Here is a 19,275-nt window from a genome sequence, read left to right as displayed (position 1 = left end):
TTATGAATATTTGTCTAAGTCAAGCCAAATATGTAGGATGTTTGTCACTAACAACCTAATGATGAATGTAAAATGCAGAATGTAAAAGCTTATAAAACTAGATGCTAAAAGTAAAGAGAACAGGATGATCTAAACAACAATGCAATGAAACAGAAATAGAAACTATAGTAATGCAAGTAATAAACTAATGCAAGGCAAGTAATTAACAGGAAACTAAATGAATGTAACAGAAAAGCAACTAAAATGAAATAGGAATTGAAACAGGACAAACACAAAGCATAAACAAGAATTCTGGGGATGAGCTCGAGCAAGCACTCGATCGAGTGTGCGATCGAGTACAGGGTCGAGTCAGACAAATGCGAGAGACAGAGCAATGCAAACAAAACATAGCAAGACAAAACTAAATCAAACAACGACCAAACAACATGATTTAGACTAAGAAATCAATAGACAAGAAAGGTTTTGAGGAGGGATTCATGGGCTGGACTAATTATTAAGGTCATCTAACTTGGTCAACAAATCTCAATCAACTTGAGCTAATCTCTAGACAATGATCTCCTAGAACATGTTAATCCACTCTCATGGCAAAAACAATCAAGCTCATATATTTCTAGACTTGTTCTCACAAAGCAAAGAACTTATACAAGCAAGCATTAAGCAACAGATCATTTATGTTAAAAATCAAACAAAGACATCTAATCTCTTAGCATGCCTAATGATAATCTCTAGATCTAGCCTTATCTTGCAACCTAGACATTGGTGTGATGCTAAGAAGCTTAAAATCAAATCCTACCCTCTCAGTTATAGGATCAGCATAGAGTACATCTAGCCTAGAAGAGATCTATAACAATCAAGCTTGACCTAGCTAAACAAACCTTAACCACAATCCAGCCTAACCCATCCTCAAGATCCTAAGCAACTACTCACAAATGCTAAACATGATGAACAAAGTCATAAACTTAGAAAATAACGAAACTTGCATCATTAGAAAGATAAAGCAGAGATCTACAATATTGAAGAAGGAATCAAACTCGAATTCTTTATACTTTGAGAGTTATTGAACAAACAAGTATGAAGAAATCTCTTGTTTTCTCCTTTAAAAGTAGAACAAAATCTAAGAAATGTAAAAAACAAAAAGCATAAATTCCCAAAAGGGTAAAAACTAAGTTTTTAGATTTTCTCCAAGGTGGCTCTCTTGTGGCTGAAGGGTAAAAGACCCTTTTATAGAAAAAGTAGTGGAAGCCCTAAAAATGCTAAAAGACAAAATAGCTAGGCGGCTCGGTCAACTCGACCTGGTGCTCGGTCGAGTGACCGGTCGAGTTGGCTCTTCTTGTGCTCCTTCCACTCGGTCGAGTCCTTCTCCGCACACGGTCGAGTGTCTGGTCGAGTGGGCGGTCGAGTGGAACTCCGGACCTTGATTCTTCACCTCTAACTCCCTTGCTTTCTTCTCTTGATAGCTTCACTCCTCTTCAGCATTGCTTCCATGCTCCTTAGGCTCCAAAATCACCTGTTTATGCAAGAAAATATGCAAATGCAATGCAACTATACTCTAATGCATGAACAGTCCTAAAAGCTATGCTAATATGGTGAAACTAGATAGCAAATGATGCAAAAGATGTGAATATATTACAAAAATTCTTTAACTTTATTTATTTATATATTTACTTTAGGAAAGAAAATTTCTTTATATATTTTTAAAAAATTGTTTAAGGTTTAGGACTTATTTTCTTCAACAATTTTTAAACTCGCACATTGTGTGGGCCCTTATCTAGTGACATATATTTGATTTTGTGACTAAGGAAACTGACTTAATAAAAGAACAACAATACTCAGTAAAAGTAAAAATAAATCGAAGAAACAGAAGTGATAAAATGATTTGATTCAAAATTAACTTCATATAGAAATAGATGTTGGAGAGTTACTAATATGATCAAACCGTTTATCATAATTCCGTTTGCTGCCTAAAATTATCAAAAACTTATTCAGTAAACATACCCCACTAAGTACACGACAATATTTGTCTCTCATCACTATACTGCTATCATACAATGAAAAGAGCTCTAAATTATATATATCAAAGACTATTAAACTCACTTTCAATCTCTTATTTCGAAATGAAGCTTGTTGGCTTGTTGTTCAACTCTAGCATTTGTATCTCCTAATAGTAACAATTTGGCCAAGCACAGCTAGAAAAAAAAAATTATTTAGTTATAGTATAACAAAAATAATAATCTATATCTATATCAAAAACGTCTTTTAAGTAGGCAAATGAAGCATCCATTTCAGATTTTCGTAGGGGTGGGTTTTTGCAAGGAAATATGGTTATGTGTGTGTGGCGGTGGATGTCTGAATGGTGAATGGCACCCTTATATAGTGTTTAAGGTGGTAGGTAGAGTTTCGTCACTGTTAGTAGCACAAAGCCTTGATTCGCAAGGTTAGAAACTTTTTTTTGCTATCTGATTTGATCTGATTTAGGGAAGATTGGTATGGAATAATCTTCCAGTATATATGATCAGTTATAGATTTCATTGCGACTACCATTATAGGTCCGATAAGTTAGGCTTATAATTTATAGCAAGTTGGTATATTGGATTTATACTGCATATTTAACGGTAATGAGATCTTACCAAAGATGTAATCGAGTTTCTATATATTTAGGAGATTATTAAGATATTATTCAAAGATGTAATCGTGTTTCTATAAACATAAACGAATTGCTAAATTAAAGGAATTGAAATTAGTCGACTTCAATTTGTTACGATTTTGGATGATTAAATATTGTAAATAAAAGAGAATCTGCTTAGTAAAGTCATAAAAATCTTTCTATCTTAACATTATATTAAGAATTAAAGACGATCTGAGTGTGGAAATCGGATGTTGTTTATCGATTGTAAACCGACACAACACAATTAAAGAGGATCCGTTTACAGCAATCGGGTTTGTTAGTTTGTATTTAACCTGACCCAACAATAAGGTTTACACAAATAACCTTAATGACATTTGATTAATTGTCAAAATAAAAGGGTATTAATGGGAATCATTTGGAAAAAAATGTAGCACAAAAATGTACTACAAAAATGTTAAGATAGATTTGAATAACAGATGATTTGAACAAAAATCTAAAATCTTTCAAAATTCTAGTTTCAATAAACCCTTAGTTTATTTTAGTTTATTGTGTCAATGAGAAGGTTTTAACTTTTAAAGGATCTATATATATATAAAGTGCAGTTTCCTCACTTCTAGTGCAGCCACGTCAACGTTTTTTTTGTTTAACTACGCCATATTTCCGAAATTATCCACTAATCATTTTCTATTTTATCTGGCTCAAATCTCTTTGAAGGCCAAATCTCTTTATAATTTATAGATGTTGTATTTGCCCTAATAAACATACCCTTTCCCAAACTCCACTATGTCGTCTTACAATCGCCGACTTCAACCATCCTCTCCTTCTTCATTATTTGTTCTTTCCATTTTACTTACTAAAGCTTTAATGCATAGAATTGAAATTAATGTTTGCCACTCCGCCACTCCCTCTCATTGCCTTCCATGTCTTCCATCTCCATAGTAACAGCTCAATCTATAACGGAAATTCATGTCGTTCAATGCTCTCACTTTTATTTCGCTACCCACTACTCTTTCTTCAATTCGTGTAAGTTGCATGCTTATATAATCTTATCTCCTGTAATTTCATGCTGCTTAGATTTAACTAGGTTTTTGAATTCTTCTCTGAATAACATGAATTCCACTGTTGTTTCATTCGTTAATCTCAAAGCTGGCCGTCTTCACCAACAGATCGTCGGAAGAATGCTCTCTCACTGGCCTGCCCGCAATGTCAAAAAAGGAGGTCAACTCATGGGCGTCGATTTCCTACTCATTGATGAGATGCTCTGTCACTGGCCTGCCCGCAATGTTAAAAAAGGAGGCCAACTCATGGGCGTCGATTTCCTACTAATTGATGAGAAGGTACTAACCATCTCAATTTCCCTCTTCCATTATTCTACCTTATTTACTTAATCTAATTTGAAGTTGTTTTCTAGAGTACGGTCATGCAAGGGTAGATCAATGTCACCCATCTTCCCAAATTCGAGAATTCTCTCCTTGAAGAGGCAAAATATATTATCTCGGACTTTGAAGTCACAAGAAGCAGCGCCCGTTTTAAGCTCACCGATTCCCCTTTCTCTATACGCTTCACACCTTCCACTGTTTTAGATGTGGTTGACGAGTCTCTAAGTCTTTTTCCGAATGAGTTTTTTTTTGTTTCGGACTCATGATCAATTGATCTCCCTTGCAAACACCAATACAGATCTCCCAGGTTTGTCCACGTTTTTCACTCCTTCTGTATTTCACTCTTTCAATATTTAGTTCATCTCTCTAAAGTTTTAATTTCATAAACTGTCTCTGATAAGTTGTCTTTGGAAAAAAATGATGTCAATTTTCTGTAAAAAAAACTGAAACATGATTTGCCTGCATCTATTTTGAACGCTAGTTAAATACAATAGTTTCAAATGCAAGTCTACAGTTTATAGTCGTACGTCTTCTCCTTTTGTATTTGAAATAAATTAACGTAGTAGCTATTCTTATCAATTTAGATCTTTAAGCCTAATGATTTCCTGTTGACACCAGTTTTTGGTCGCACATTGGATGTCATGTGCCAAGTATGTTCCAGAAAAGCATAACAAAATGGAAGGGAGGGAGGGAGGGCTCAAAGGAAAAATGATAGAGTTGAGGATTTGAAAGCCAAATTCAAAGTAGAGAAAACAGAACGGGATGTGAGAACAAATAAAGGGTTGAATCTTTATGTGAAGAATCTTGAGGATTCTGTTGATAACAAAAAGCTTCAAGAATTATTTTATGAGTTTGGAACCATCACTTCCTGCAAGGTACATATGCAATCTCTTAGTAAATTTTCTTATTTGACTTATGAATTTAACATATGAATTTTGTAGGTCATGGTCCATTCCTATCGTATGAGCAAAGGTGTTGGGTTTGTAGAGTTCTCAACGAGCAAAGACTCAAGCTGTAAGTTTGTAAACAAGGTTTTTTAGTGTTGCCTTTTCATCAAGAAACTCACGTCTAATTATTATTATCTTTGTTCGTTTTTTTAACATAGATGCTCAAGATGGATGGGAAGATGGTGGGAAACAAACCTATCTATGTTTTTTTTGGCACAATGTAAAGAGGAACGTAGGTTTCATGATTTACAAACTTGATTTAATAACCTATCACCACCAAACGTTGTTTCGTTATGTGACAACCCGTCCCGTTGATCCCACTAGCCCATTACTAACTTGCCCCCATAGGCCCAAGATGGCCCTGCAGGGCATCGATCCTAACCCCTCACTGTGGATAGGAACTATTCATCCAAATCCACCAGTAGGTTATTGGTGCGCCAGGCGTTCCTCGAACGCTGGTCCCCAACCTTTAACAACCTTCCCACAGGACAAGCAGTCACCAATTGATCTCGATTTTTATGTGACAACCCGTCCCGTGGACCCCACTGGTGGATTTGGATGAATAGTTCCTGTCCACGGTGAGGGGTTAGGATCGATGCCCTATAGGGCCAACTTGGGGCCTATGGGGGCAAGCTAGCGGGTAGGCTAGTGGGGTCCACGGGACGGGTTGTCACATAAAAATAGAGATCAATTAGTGACAGCTTGTCCTGTGGAAAGGTTGTTAAAGGGTGGAGACCAGGGTTCGAGGAACGCCTGACGCACTAATAACCTACTGGTGGATTTGGATGAATAGTTCCTATCCACACTGAGAAGTTAGGATCGATGCCCTGCAGGGTCAGCTTGGGGTTTATAGGGACAAGTTAGCAATGGGCTAGTGGGGTCAACGGGACGGGTTGTCACACGTCATCAACTATAATTAGGGTGGAGCCCGACAGGAGGAGCAGATGGGTATAGTGCTGGACGAAATGGTTGTGGCACCATGAAATTAGGGATAGGCATTGGAGAGAAACTGTTTGGCAATCTTGATCGACAAATGAAATACGGTTGGAAACTGTTGTATCCTCTGACTGGAGGTTGCGGATATATCATTGTTGTAGGAGCGGCCGCTTGACAACGTTATTAATGTTTATAACAATCAAAATAATTATTCAGTTACAGCCCTTTCTTATCATACATATAAATAACAAATAGTATTCTAGACACCTAAAAAATCCAGAATGTCTTACCATTCAAATTTTTAAAATAAACCTTCTAAATTATTCATAATTTAAAAACGTTACAAACTATAGGACACCAAAATTAAAAACAATCCCCACTCAGCAAAATAACTCAAACAATGATGTCTTAAATTAATGATTAAGAAGGTAACAGAAAAAAATCATTACAACTTCAACATCAAAGGTCCAGTTAAAACTAAATAATGGGAGGCCAAGAGTTATATTTTAAACACCCATAAACGTAACACACGTCCACACTATAAAGCACGCTACAGAAAACACAGAAAAATATACTCTCCAACTTTGCAAAAATGCAACGAAACCACCCTACTCACTTCAACAACTACCAAACGACGTGCTAGGAGATATAATCTCAAGAGTAGCTCGGATTTCACACACAACAGTCAGACATCTTATGCAAGCATCACCCGACCTAGCAAAGGCAACACAAGATCATCGAGTTTACAAGAACATCAACCTAAGGCCACTAGCCATGAATCCACTTGCAGCAATAAGCAAATACCAAGACCTCATGGAAAAATGTATTGCAATGGAAAAATGTATTGCAAATGGAAATATGGAGACACACTACATGAAAGGAGTCCAGGAGTATTTTCACAAGAACAACACATAACAAGGGTTGGAACACTTGAAAAAGGCAGCAAAAGGTAGTTACGAAAATGGTATTTACCTTTACGGAATTGTGAAGTTGTGCAGGGGTGACACAGTGGAAGGAAAATTGTGGTTGGATAAGCAAGACTGGAAAGAAAACAAAGTAAAGAGTGATTAGTGCTGGAAAGATAACAAGAAGTCGTTACACAAAGTTAATGTACCAAAACTACAATGCTACTACACTACATTGGCAGAAGCTCAACCAAGCATCATCTGTAGCATCAATGACATGGAAAATAGATGCGGACACTGCTACTACTTCAAACAAATGATCAAGTTTGTCTATTAATTTTAGCTGAAGGACCAATAATAAGGTTTCCCAATGTTATCATGCTTTAATAATTTCCTATATTTACAATGTTCGAGTTTACCAATTCTATTTCTTTTTATTTATGATGGGTCCTAACTAAAAATCTTGAAAAAAAAAATCAAAGATGGGAAAATATTAACAAAAGCCAAGCGTAGCATCACAAGAAGATCGAAATATATTCCAGAATTTGGTCACAAAACAATTCGAACAGAGAATTGGAATAATTATGACCACCAGGATAAAGATATTAGCAAAGTGGTCTTTACCTTCAAGAAATGAGACAATGGTTATACGCTTTCACTACAACAATACACATGATCTTCTTGGACTACACCATGAGCCGGAGTGCACAATCTTCTTGTGGCCACAAGAATACCTTGAAGAACTTAAATTGTTATGCAGGAAGAAGAAATTCAAAGAAAAAACAGCTAAGAAAAGCAGGGATACAAAAATACAAAAGGAAATACCGATCAAAACAGGGGGAAAAAAAGAACCAAAACACAGGCACAAGGTCACAAAACTAAAACAAAATCAATCTAATTTGGCGGCCGTTGACGCAAACAACACCAAACATAAAGAAGGTAAGAGATGCAAACACTGTTACCACACCAAACAGATGCTCAAATTAGAGTTCTACATTTAGTTCACCCTAGAACATCAATGTCTGTAAATCAAATCGAGCCGAACAAAACCTCCCCAAAACATTTATATAAGAGCAACAACATTACAATTTGAAAATCAATACCAACTCAAACAAAACCAAATAAAAAAAACTAAAAATTAAAATAGAGCAAAACACAAATCACATTCAATCCAAACAAAAAAGCACACATGGGCCTTACTGTCCCATAGATCCAAAGAATGATTATCTCTTATCCGTTCAGGAAGAGATCGACGGCAAAGAAGAAAACAACCAGTTACAAGACACGTGCCATTTTCAAACATGAGTAATACAATCCTAACTCAATTAAATTCCACTGTTGACCCAATATACCCTAAGAGTTTAAGGCCTAAAGTGATAATTGACCCAATTGATGTCACACAAAATTAACACAATAAACAACCAAATGTAAGTAATTTTAAAACTTTGAAGCAAATTACTCACCCAATAAGAATGTAACACAATCACTAAATCATTCACAAACAATCCTCACACATTTTATTAAATACCTACCCAAAAAAACAAACAAGGAACTACAACCACATATAGAAAAATGCAATAAACAATCTAACTAATGGATGACGAGGAAATTTTGAAAATGGACCAAAAACAACTACAGCCACAAATCAACATACACTATAGAATATAAACTTATGAAATTAAAGTAAAGCAAGAACAAAACCAATTTTGTAAAGAAACACAACATTATTTATAATTATTTTTTAAAAAATCTCACTATAATGTGCTTAATGCAAAGACGAGGAAATTTTTTTAAAAAAATAACCAAAAAAAACAACAAAAACAAACCAAAGAAACATAAACCAAACATGAAAAGAAATTAACATAACAAATATATAATATACAAAAAAAAAAACCAAAACACACCCAATCTAACTCCAGCGTGTAGTGCAGACCGAATACTAGTATTTATAGAAAAGATGCTTTATTGGACCGAAAATTAGAATTTGGGGATGATTGTTCGGACTCTTGTGATTAAGTATTTTTGCGTTAGGCTCAAAGACAGTTTTGGCCTTCTCCTTCCTTACTCTCTCCTACGCCAATTAAAACTGTCGCTTCCTTTTCCCATGACAACCATGGCTTCTCACGATTAGGCTCCATCAACACCATCTTGATCACTTTCAACAACCTCCTTGGCCTCTGAAAAACAAAATCACTACACCGCCTCCAGCACTGCCAACAGATCTCCAATCCGGTCAATTCATTTTTTTTATCTCATAAATTCATGGATTCAATCTATTTCCTTTTGGAGATCTGTTGATGAATTCATTAAGAAAGCTAAACCCTAAGGAGATCATGTCTACTAAACCCAAATATTCCAATCATAAACACTAATTGAATTAAAGTTTCCAATTCATCTTCAAATCTATTGCAAATTTGAAAAATACATATTTTGTAATTGACAAATCCCAGAAAAAATAAGTTATTAATTGGTTCAATCACCAGCGTTGAACAAAGGTAAAGTAACCATCATTAAGGCAAAACTCACCATCGACGGCCGGCAAGTCTGTCTTCACGACGATTTGACAATCTGAAAGAAAAAATTTGTTCACGAATGAGATAAAGCGAAAGAAAGAGAGAGAAAGTTGATGGTTTATGTGAAGAGGGCGATTCTGTCTTTTTGAACGAATTAAAAGCCCTATATTTCTGTAAATCTGGACAAATAGTCATAGTTCCATAAAATTCTGAAAAATGGCTAATTCTATAATTAATCCAAGGTTGTATAGGTCTCATTCTTTTTGCACATGGTTGCATAGTCATACTTTTAGGATTCGTATTTGGCGCAAGAAAAATGATTCTTCGCTGAACTCCACAATATTTAATAACTTAACCTCAAAATTATTTTTTTCCACTTTGTATTGGGAAAAAACAGAAAAATACCTTATCTATTATTTTTTGGATGTTTAATATAACATGTCAAAATATTGTTGGTATAAAAATACTTTGTCTTTTTTATATTTGGCGAATTCCAATCAACAATGAACGATACTTGGGTTCACTTATAGGGTGAACGTCTTAATTCACCTTTTTATAAAATAATGAAATAAAATTTGTATCCATTATTATAAAATTAAAAGTTTAAACCGCTTTTTTATAAATCCAAACCGATATATAATTTCATTCTAATTGTAAAATATAAATTCTTACCATCTCATTTGTAAACCCAAACAACATATAATTTCGTTCTAATTATAAAATCTAAAGCCTAACCATCTCATTTGTAAACCCAAACCGACATATAATTTCGTTTTAATTGTAAAATCTAAACCCTAACCACCTCATTTGTAAACCCAAACCAACATATAATTTCGTTTTAATTGTAAAATCTTAACCCTAACCACGAGGTGCTTGCAAAACTAGACTCCTAACTTGAGTCATTTGCAAAACTAACCATCTCTTTTTCTCTCTCCAACATTTGCCACTTTCTCCCAATTAAATCCTTATGTGTTCATTGTATTCACAAAAATACCATTATTTTTGATTTATTTGAATTTCTTGCGAAAATGTTTATTTACATCTATATCCTCATCTTCTTCTTTTATTTACGGTTGTGCCACCGCCATCAATTTTCCAACAACCATGAACAACCAAATTTGAAGCTCTTAATGCTTCAACAACCCGAATTTGTGAGCTTAAATAACATCCAATGCTATGAGAACTTCATTTTCTTCCATCTCTTCTCCATTTTAGTCCAAGAAAATTTGCAAGTGTGTTCATCTTATTATATATCGTGATCCTTGGATAAAGATTAAATTGGTGCTGGGTTTCTTCCGTGGTGACTAAAGACGACGTCCTTGGTGCTTGACATTGCGAAACAACCACTGATAAAATTATTTTCCGGTCGATTTCGTGATTTTCCTCGATTTTTTTGCGAAATTAGACTTCATTTGTTAGTCCAACTGTCATAATATCATGTAAAGTCTACTATGTGGTCAGTTTTGCAATTAAAAATTTATCAAATTTTGAGCCCGTAGACTGAAATTTCAGTCTCCTTAATTTCATTTGAAAACAAAAAAATATGGTTCAGACTGCATTATAATCTTTCCGTTGGATACTTCGTTTGCAGTCTACTAAGGTGTATTTTTGCAATTGACCAAATTCTTGACTTTTTAGTTACGACTGCCGGACGAAGTCTTCTTACCATAATAAAAGAGTAGACTTCTATTTTGGCTATTTTTGGGGTTGACCAAAATATAAAAACATTGACCGGAATATTATTGATTTAAAATAAATTAGTTGACTGCAAAAGAAGTCTACTAATTAAATAATTAAAATATTGGTCAACCCCAAAAATGATCACGGCAGATTGCAAACAAAGTCAACGTGTCTGGAGACTTCGTTTGAAGTTTACTTGGGGAAATTCAAACTTGGTCAATTGCAAAACTAACCACGACGAAGTCTACTTTTTTTAGTTGACGGATAGATGAAGTCTTCTGTGTAACTAGAAGTCTACAGCAAAGTCAATGGTTTGGTCAATTGCAAAAATAGTCATAGTAGACTGAAATCGAAATTAACTTGTTAAACTTTCCTTTGAAGTCAACTCTATTTTATGAATTTAATTGCAAAACTAACAAAAAAAATTAACAAAGGAAGACCACAAAAGTAATCAACTAACCTAGTAGACTTCGTTTGCAGTCTGCTTTGTTAAATTGTAATTGCAAAAATAGACCACAAAGTAGACTTCGAGTTATTTTCTCTGCATAGCGGCTTGTTGATGTCTACTCGTTTGACATCAACATGAAATCGGCAAAATTTGAAAACCAATTTATTGCAAATTGGTGAATAATTTTTAAGATTTTTCTTGTTGTATTCTTTGATATATTATATGTACTTGCCTTTGTATGTTTTTGACATGATTATATATTATACATATGGAGTAATCAAGTTTTTGGTTTTCTTAGGCAGTTAGGTCATTAACTTAGACTTATTTTGAAAGTCAACGTGTTGGAGTTCTGTGTGAAGTCTGTATAATTGAAAACATCTTTAATTGAAAATATATAAAGAATTTTTTTTGATTTTTTAGTTCGAAGATGAAACGGCGGCGAAGATGAAGCAGCATGGTTGAAGAGATAAGCCGAAGAGATAAGAGGAAGAGATTGATGACAAGAATATGAGCAAGACATAATTAGAGATAATTATAGTTGTTATAATATGAGTAAAATTATAATAATTATAATAATCCCGGTTTTAGAAAACTAATTCCGGTTTATTTGAAACAGTACCAGAAAAATATAGAGAAACCGATTAAACCCGGATCCCGCCTATTAATTACAGACTTTCGCGCTTATCGGCCAATTAAACAAAAAGAAATTACCACCAACTAACGTCAAATCAATTAAATCAATTTAAACTTTGTGATGTTTATATCGACGACTTCTCTGGCAGACTTCTGCAAGGGAAACTGAACCGTCTGCAAATCAATCAAATCAATTTAATATTTGTAATGATTATGCTGAAGACTTCTCAAGAAGACTTCTGCATGAGAAACTGAACCGTCTGCAAATCAATCAAATCAATTTAATTTTGTAATGATTATGCTGAAGACTTATCAGGAAGACTTCTTCATGGAAAACTAAACAGTACTTTAAACTGCAAATAAATCTAATCAACCAAATTAATACATCGTTAACGACGATGAACGAGTTTCTTTGACATAGGGACAAAAATTTCTAAAAATATAGAATTCTACAATTATATGTATGAAGTGAAGTGATATAGAAACTTTCTAAGAATTACCCAACCGTGAATGATTTCAGTTAAAAAAAACAAATTAAAATCTCAATTATTTACAAATATATTCTGGATAATTCTCTTCCACCATCACTGCTCCACCGCCCATCACCCCCATCACATATCCTAACGACTCTGCACACAAAATCAGCTTCTTCTCCGTCTCTTCTTCATTCTTCTCAATTGCCACTTCATCGCTTCCACCTCGGCCTCCACCACCTCCTGTTTAATCTTCTCCTCCACCTGTAAAATTAAAGACAAGAACAAGCTTTGGTAAAAAATCTGATTTCAAGCAATTAAATCATAAAAATCCAAATAAAAGTTGAAATCAAACTCGAAAAAGAAAGAACTAAACTTTTTCCAAGGGACTACCCAATAACAATTCTCAGATCCACATAAGAAAACCCATGTAGAACCCAAATTCAACCAACATAAAACTAAAAACTTAGATTAGGTAGGTAGATATGAAAACAAAACCTTTGGGATTAGATTTGAATATGAATAAAGGCCAATCACATTTGCAGAACGTCTTCAATGAAAAAAACAAGAGAGAAAAAAGAGTATAGATTGGAGTTGAGACACATCTGTTTTTAGATCTATTTTTTTTTTTTTGGAGAGCCGAGATATATTTGAGAGAGACGCAAGTAAAATAAAAGAGAATCTAGGGTTTTCATATTTATCTTTGCAAGCCACGAAATTTTTGTGGGTATAAGTGGCTGAATTTTCGAGAGCAACAATATCATAATTTTTGAGAGAGAAATTTTGGAGAGAGAGAGAGAGATCACATAAAAAACTAGGGTTGACTTACATAGAGAAGTATATATATGGTTAAATTATCCGGTTAGGTTAAAATCAAGGAATCGGTACGCATACGGTTAGGTTCAACTATCGGTTTGATTAAATTATCAGTGAAATTAAGATAATATAATATTAATGGTTGATGACATAACAGTCAACCACTAATAGTTTACGGAGAAGTCTACTTAAGCAAACCCTAAATCAAATAATTTTAGCCTACTCAACCTTTTTTTCTTTTTTGATTTGACTCGTTTATATGTAAATTTATTTTATTTCAATGCAGGAGTAGACGTCTTTTTATGTCTTCTTGTTGACATCAATTTGTAATCCACCTTAAAGAAATCTGTTGCAGACTTCTTCGGGTTACATCTGTCATTTCGGCTTCTGTTTTTTGTTTGGTCGTAAGAGAGTCAACTATAATTTCAGTACCCTTGGTGGTTATGTTTCTCAAATATCGAATATGGGGTCTACTTTTGCATTCAAGACCAAATAAATGTCTAAAAAAAGCAATTCCCCCCTAACCACTTCATTCGTAAATCCAAACCGACATATAATTTCATTTTCATTGTAAAATCTAAACTCTAATCACCTTATTTGTAAACTGATATCTTGTGTTTTTGTTGGGTTTTAAGCCTTGTTTTTGCATAGTTTTGTTGCATAATCTTGTCATTCTAGGTTGTTTTAGGAGCATTTGCATCTAGTGTGTTATCTCTCAGGTTCTTGGAGTAATCTCAACACATTTGGAGCATTTGGACTTGTTTTGATGCAAAGAGGCAAAGAGGAGTGGAATTGGAGAAGTGACAAGGGATCAGGAAGCATACACGACCATCATCGGTCAGGACCAGCGGCCAAGCACTGGCCGATGGAAGAGTAGACATGCAATGATCGTTTGGAGCAGCAGCCAAACGGTGGCCGTGTGAAGAGGATATGCATTTGATTGTTTGGACCAGCGGCCAAGCCATGGCCGCTGGAGCCAACACCACACTTGTTTTATTTTTGAACCGGGTTTGACCCAGTTTGTTTTGGGTTGACCCGGGTTCTCTTCTACTTTCCTATAAATACTCTAACCCTATTAAGGGGAGATTTATCTCTTATCTTATCTTTTGTTTAGCAGCCACTTAGGGTTCTTAAGCTTGTTTACTCTTGGTTTTCTGAATGATTGAGTACTTCTTAGTTTTTAATAGCAATTTCTTATTTAAATCTCCTATTCTACAATTTCTAATTATGATTTCACAAAGATCAAACCTTTACCTTTGTGTGATCATAACCATGAGTGAGTAGATCTTTTAGAACTTTAAGCTAGGTAGATTAGGGAGATAGATGATTGATCTTTGATGTCTAGGGCTTTATTTATGTGTTTCCTATCTTGATTAGTGTTATTAATGCTAGATAGCCTTGATCAAGCTTGAATCTAGACATTCGGATTTCCGTGCCCATAAGGTGTTTAATGAAATTCCTGAACCAAATTAATCAAGAGCTTTGCATTCCTAACCAATGGAAATTGATGATTAGGGTGCTTAGTGGTATTTAGACTTGTTTACAATGCATGCTTGCCTTGTGATTGCCTTTGGAAATTGTTGATTATCACTTGATTAGCATAGGAATCTCTATCATGGAAATGGATTGATTTGCATAAGTGTTCTTAGCCATAGGATTGTTTTTGTTTGTTGCTTAGACATCTAGGATTGGTTAGATATCTCCCAAGTCAATAACCTTGCCCAAGGTTCACTTAATTAATTTTGATTTTTAAAGCTTGTTGCTAGTTGTGTTTTGTTTCTTTGATTTTGCTTGTTTTGAATTGTCTTGTTTTATTTCTTGAATCAGTTTGTCAGTTAAGATTGTGACAAAAGAACATTTTCCTGTTTAAGAATAGATTAAGCATCTTTGTGTATTCTTAGTGAGTTGATTAATGCAAATTGTGGATTGATAATTTAATTGAAGTAAAAGTACTACATCAATTTGGTGTCGTTGCCCATTTGCATTCAATTTGACCATTAGGATTTCAACTTTGCTTGAGCCTATTCATTTACTTTACATTGTTACTTACTTGGTTTGGTTTGGTGTTTTGAATTCTCTTTTGCAAGGTGTATGAACAAGAGAATTCAAGGCCAAGCCAATTTATTTGAGCGTGTTGAAGACATTCACCGTTTTGAAAAAGAGAACCGCCGGTTAGCAAGGCAAGCTATGGACAACAATCCTCCTCCTGCTGCTGATCATAATGGAAATGACCAGCACAATGATGAACAAGTTCCTCACCATGTACCAAGACAAGCTCCTCTCATTGGAGCTTATGATGCACCAAATGTCAATGGACACCAAACTGGTATTAGAGCTCCACCAGTTGAGAACAATCACTTTGAGATCAAAGCCAGTCTTATCAACATGGTGCAAGGATCAAAATTTCATGGTTTGGCAATGGAAGACCCCCTTGATCACTTGGATCAATTTGATAGGTTTTGTGGAACTGTTAAGATCAATGATATCTCTGAAGATGCCTTCAAGCTTCGCCTCTTCCCATTCTCTCTTGGTGATAAGGCTCACATATGGGAGAAGAATCTACCTCACAACACCATCACCTCTTGGGATCAATGTAAGAAGGCTTCCCTCTCCAAATTCTTCTCTACTACAAGAACATCAAGGTTAAGAAATGAGATATCAAGCTTTGCTCAAAAGGGAAATGAGAGTTTTTGTGAAGCATGGGAAAGATTCAAGGGGTACATCTCTCAATGTTCACATCATGGTTTCTCCATGGAGTCACAATTGAGTACACTCTATAGAGGAGTTCTGCCTAAGTATAGAATGCTACTTGATACAGCAAGCAATGTGAACTTCTTGGGTCAAAATGCTGCACAAGGAATGTTGTTGGTTGAGAATCTTGCTCAAAGTGATGGGAACTATGGAGAGGATTATGATAGAACTCCAAGGGACTATACTGATATGAATGAGAAACAACGCAAGGAGATCAAAGCATTGAATGACAAGATGGATAAGATGATTCTTGCCAATCAAAAGATAGTCCACTTTGTTACAGAGAGTGATGTCTATCAAGGATATCAAGAAGGTATGGATGCTTGTGTTGAGGGACAAGAAGAGGTCAACTATGTAGGTGGCCAAGGGTATAACAAGTTCAATCCCAATTACCACAACCACCCTAACCTCTCTTACCGCAGCACCAATGTGGATAACCCACAAGATCAGAGTTATCCACCACAAAAACCACCTGGTTTTCCTTCCCAACCCAACTATCATCCAAAACCTCAAGGGAATTATCATCCAAAACCTCAAGGGAATTACCAAGCCAAATCTCAAAGCTATTCCCAACCTCAACAACAAATGAATACACCACATCCTCAAGGTCAAGTAGATGACACAACTGCTCTACTTAGACAAATCCTTGAAGGACAAGGAAGAGGTGCCATTGAACTTGCCACACAAATGAAGGCCATGCACCACAAGGTTGAAAATGTCTATGGTGAGTTAAATGCTAAGATTGAGAGACTGCAAACACAAGTCCAAGGACAAGCTTCCTCATCATCAACAAGACAAATGGGTTCATTAGCAGGAAAACCTGAACCAAACCCAAAGGAAATTATCAATGCAATAATGCTGAGAAGTGGTAAGCAACTACCTACTAATGAGCTCAATAGGGACTTTGAGACTAAAGGAGGGGAGGTAGTGGTTGAGATTGAAGATGATGATGAGTTGGTAGTGAAATACTTAGGTAAATACAAAGAAGCTGATGAAGTTGTGGTTGACAAAGGCAAGAGTAAAGTGGTTGAGGAACCAAAGCAAGACAACACCATTAATGAAGTTTTCAAGAAGAGTAAAGAGATTGCCAAGGAGACTCTATTTGTGCCTCCACCTTATGAGCCAAGACTACCATTTCCTGGTAGATTTAAGAAGCAACAAGTGGACAAGTATAGAGCTATGTTTGATGCTCAAATGAAAGATGTTGCAATCACAATGCCAATCATTGATGCATTTTTGCTGAACCCATCATACAACAAGTTCCTCAAAGATGCAGTATTGGAAAAGAAGAAAGCTCTTCAAGGAATGGTAATCTTAACCCATGAGTGTGGTGCTATCATTCAAAACAAGGTAGTAGCAAAGAAGCTTGAAGATCCTGGTAGCTTCACTCTCCCTTGCACATTGGGACCTCTATCTTTTAGCCATTGTTTATGTGATATGGGGTCTAGTGTAAGCTTGATGTCTCTATCAGTTGCCAAAAGACTAGTTTCACTCACTACAAGAAGTGCATGATCACCCTTGTTCTTGCTGATAGGTCAGTTAGAACACCAATTGGAGTGCTTGAAGATCTACCAGTGATGATTGGCAATTTTGAGACCCAACTGACTTTGTTGTGCTTGAAATGGATGAAGAACCAAAGGATCCACTCATCTTGGGGAGACCATTCTTAAGGACTGCAGGAACAATGATTGATGTGAAGAGTGGGACAATTCAATTGAATTTGGGAAATGAAGCCTTGACTTTTGACATCAACAAAGTGATGAGGAAGCCTACAATTGATGGTCAAGTTTTCTACATTGAGAAGATGGAAGCTTTAGCTGATGAGCTTTTGGAGGAATTGGCAATAGAAGATGAGCTCCAAAGCACCTTGACAGTTAAACAAGGAGAGTTTGGTTAACTAAAGGAAGATAGTGAAGGGTATGAAAAGATTTTTGACTCTCACAAGCCTTCTAGTGATGATGGAAGCTTCCTTGAGTTAAAAGAGCAAATGGTGTGTTCAGTTGAAGTGGACTCAAATGAAGATTGGAGTGAGCTTAAGGCACCCAAGATTGAACTTAATCCATTCCCTAACGGGCTAAAGTATGTTTTTCTAGGTAAAAACTCTACTTATCCTGTCATTATCAATGAAGAACTTAGTGAACAAGAAACTGTTACTCTTCTAGGTGAATTAAAAAAGTATAAGAGAGCTATTGGTTATTCACTTGATGATATTAAAGGCATTTCTGAAACTCTTTGCATGCATAGGATTCATTTAGATGATGAATCAATGACTTCCATTGAACCACAGAAGGTTAAACCCTAACTTAAGAGATGTGGTGAGGAAAGAGATTCTTAAACTCTTTGATGCTGGTATCATATATCCTATATCAGATAGTACATGGGTTTCACCTGTACATGTGGTGCCAAAGAATGGAGGAGTTACAATTGTTAAGAATGATAAAGATGAGTTGATTCCTACTAGAACTATAACTGGACATCGCATGTGTATTGATTATAGGAGACTTAATGCTGCATCTAGAAAAGATCACTTTCCTTTACCATTTATTGATCAAATGTTAGAGAGGCTTGCTATTCATACTCATTATTGCTTTCTTGATGGTTATTCTGGTTTCTTTCAAATCCCCATACATCCCAATGATCAGGAAAAGACTACTTTCACATGTCCTTATGGTACTTTTGCTTATAGAAGGATGCCATCTGGATTGTGTAATGCTCCAGCTACTTTCCAAAGATGCATGATGTCAATTTTTTCTGATCTAATTGAGGATGATGTGGAGGTTTTCATGGATGACTTTTCTGTCTATGGAGACTCTTTTTCTGGTTGTCTTTCTAAATTGTGCAGGGTCTTAAAGAGGTGTGAGGAAACAAATCTGGTTTTGAATTGGGAGAAGTGTCACTTCATGCTGAAAGAAGGAATTGTGTTGGGACATAAGATTTCAGAGAAAGGCATTGAAGTTGATAAAGCTAAGATTGATGTGATGACCAATCTAGCACCACCAAATTCAGTCAAGGGAATAAGAAGCTTTTTGGGCCATGCTGGATTCTATAGAAGGTTCATTAAAGACTTCTCAAAGATTGCTAGACCTCTTACAAGATTGTTGTGTAAGGAAGTTGAATTTGAGTTTAATGAGGAGTGTCTTCAAGCTTTCAAGAAGATAAAGGAAGAGT

At 35.5% G+C, this 19,275-nt stretch overlaps 1 protein-coding gene and 2 long non-coding RNA genes across 3 annotated transcripts; 1 reads left to right on the top strand and 2 right to left on the bottom strand.

Moving 5' to 3' along the window:
- On the bottom strand, positions 6,334-7,929 carry LOC104723950. Its single transcript, XR_757465.2, has 3 exons — positions 7,418-7,929; positions 6,861-6,928; positions 6,334-6,602 (listed from the first exon to the last, which is right to left on the bottom strand). It is a non-coding gene; the product is annotated as an uncharacterized LOC104723950 (long non-coding RNA).
- On the bottom strand, positions 8,509-9,495 carry LOC104723949. The gene is made up of 2 exons (XR_757464.1): positions 9,320-9,495; positions 8,509-9,003 (listed from the first exon to the last, which is right to left on the bottom strand). It is a non-coding gene; the product is annotated as an uncharacterized LOC104723949 (long non-coding RNA).
- On the top strand, positions 15,544-17,619 carry LOC104728173. Its single transcript, XM_010447199.1, has one exon. The coding sequence runs from the start codon at positions 15,544-15,546 to the stop codon at positions 17,617-17,619; it is 2,076 nt and encodes a 691-aa protein (XP_010445501.1).

This window comes from Camelina sativa, chromosome 11 (genome assembly GCF_000633955.1).
Source record: "Camelina sativa cultivar DH55 chromosome 11, Cs, whole genome shotgun sequence".
Lineage (NCBI taxonomy): Eukaryota > Viridiplantae > Streptophyta > Magnoliopsida > Brassicales > Brassicaceae > Camelina > Camelina sativa.
Note: the sequence above shows the minus strand (reverse complement) of the source record. Positions and strands in the feature narration are given on the sequence as shown.

Bases quoted from the DNA above. Each gene is read 5' to 3' on its own strand.
- LOC104728173 (XM_010447199.1), top strand. From the start codon at position 15,544: ATGGACAACAATCCTCCTCCTGCTGCTGATCATAATGGAAATGACCAG.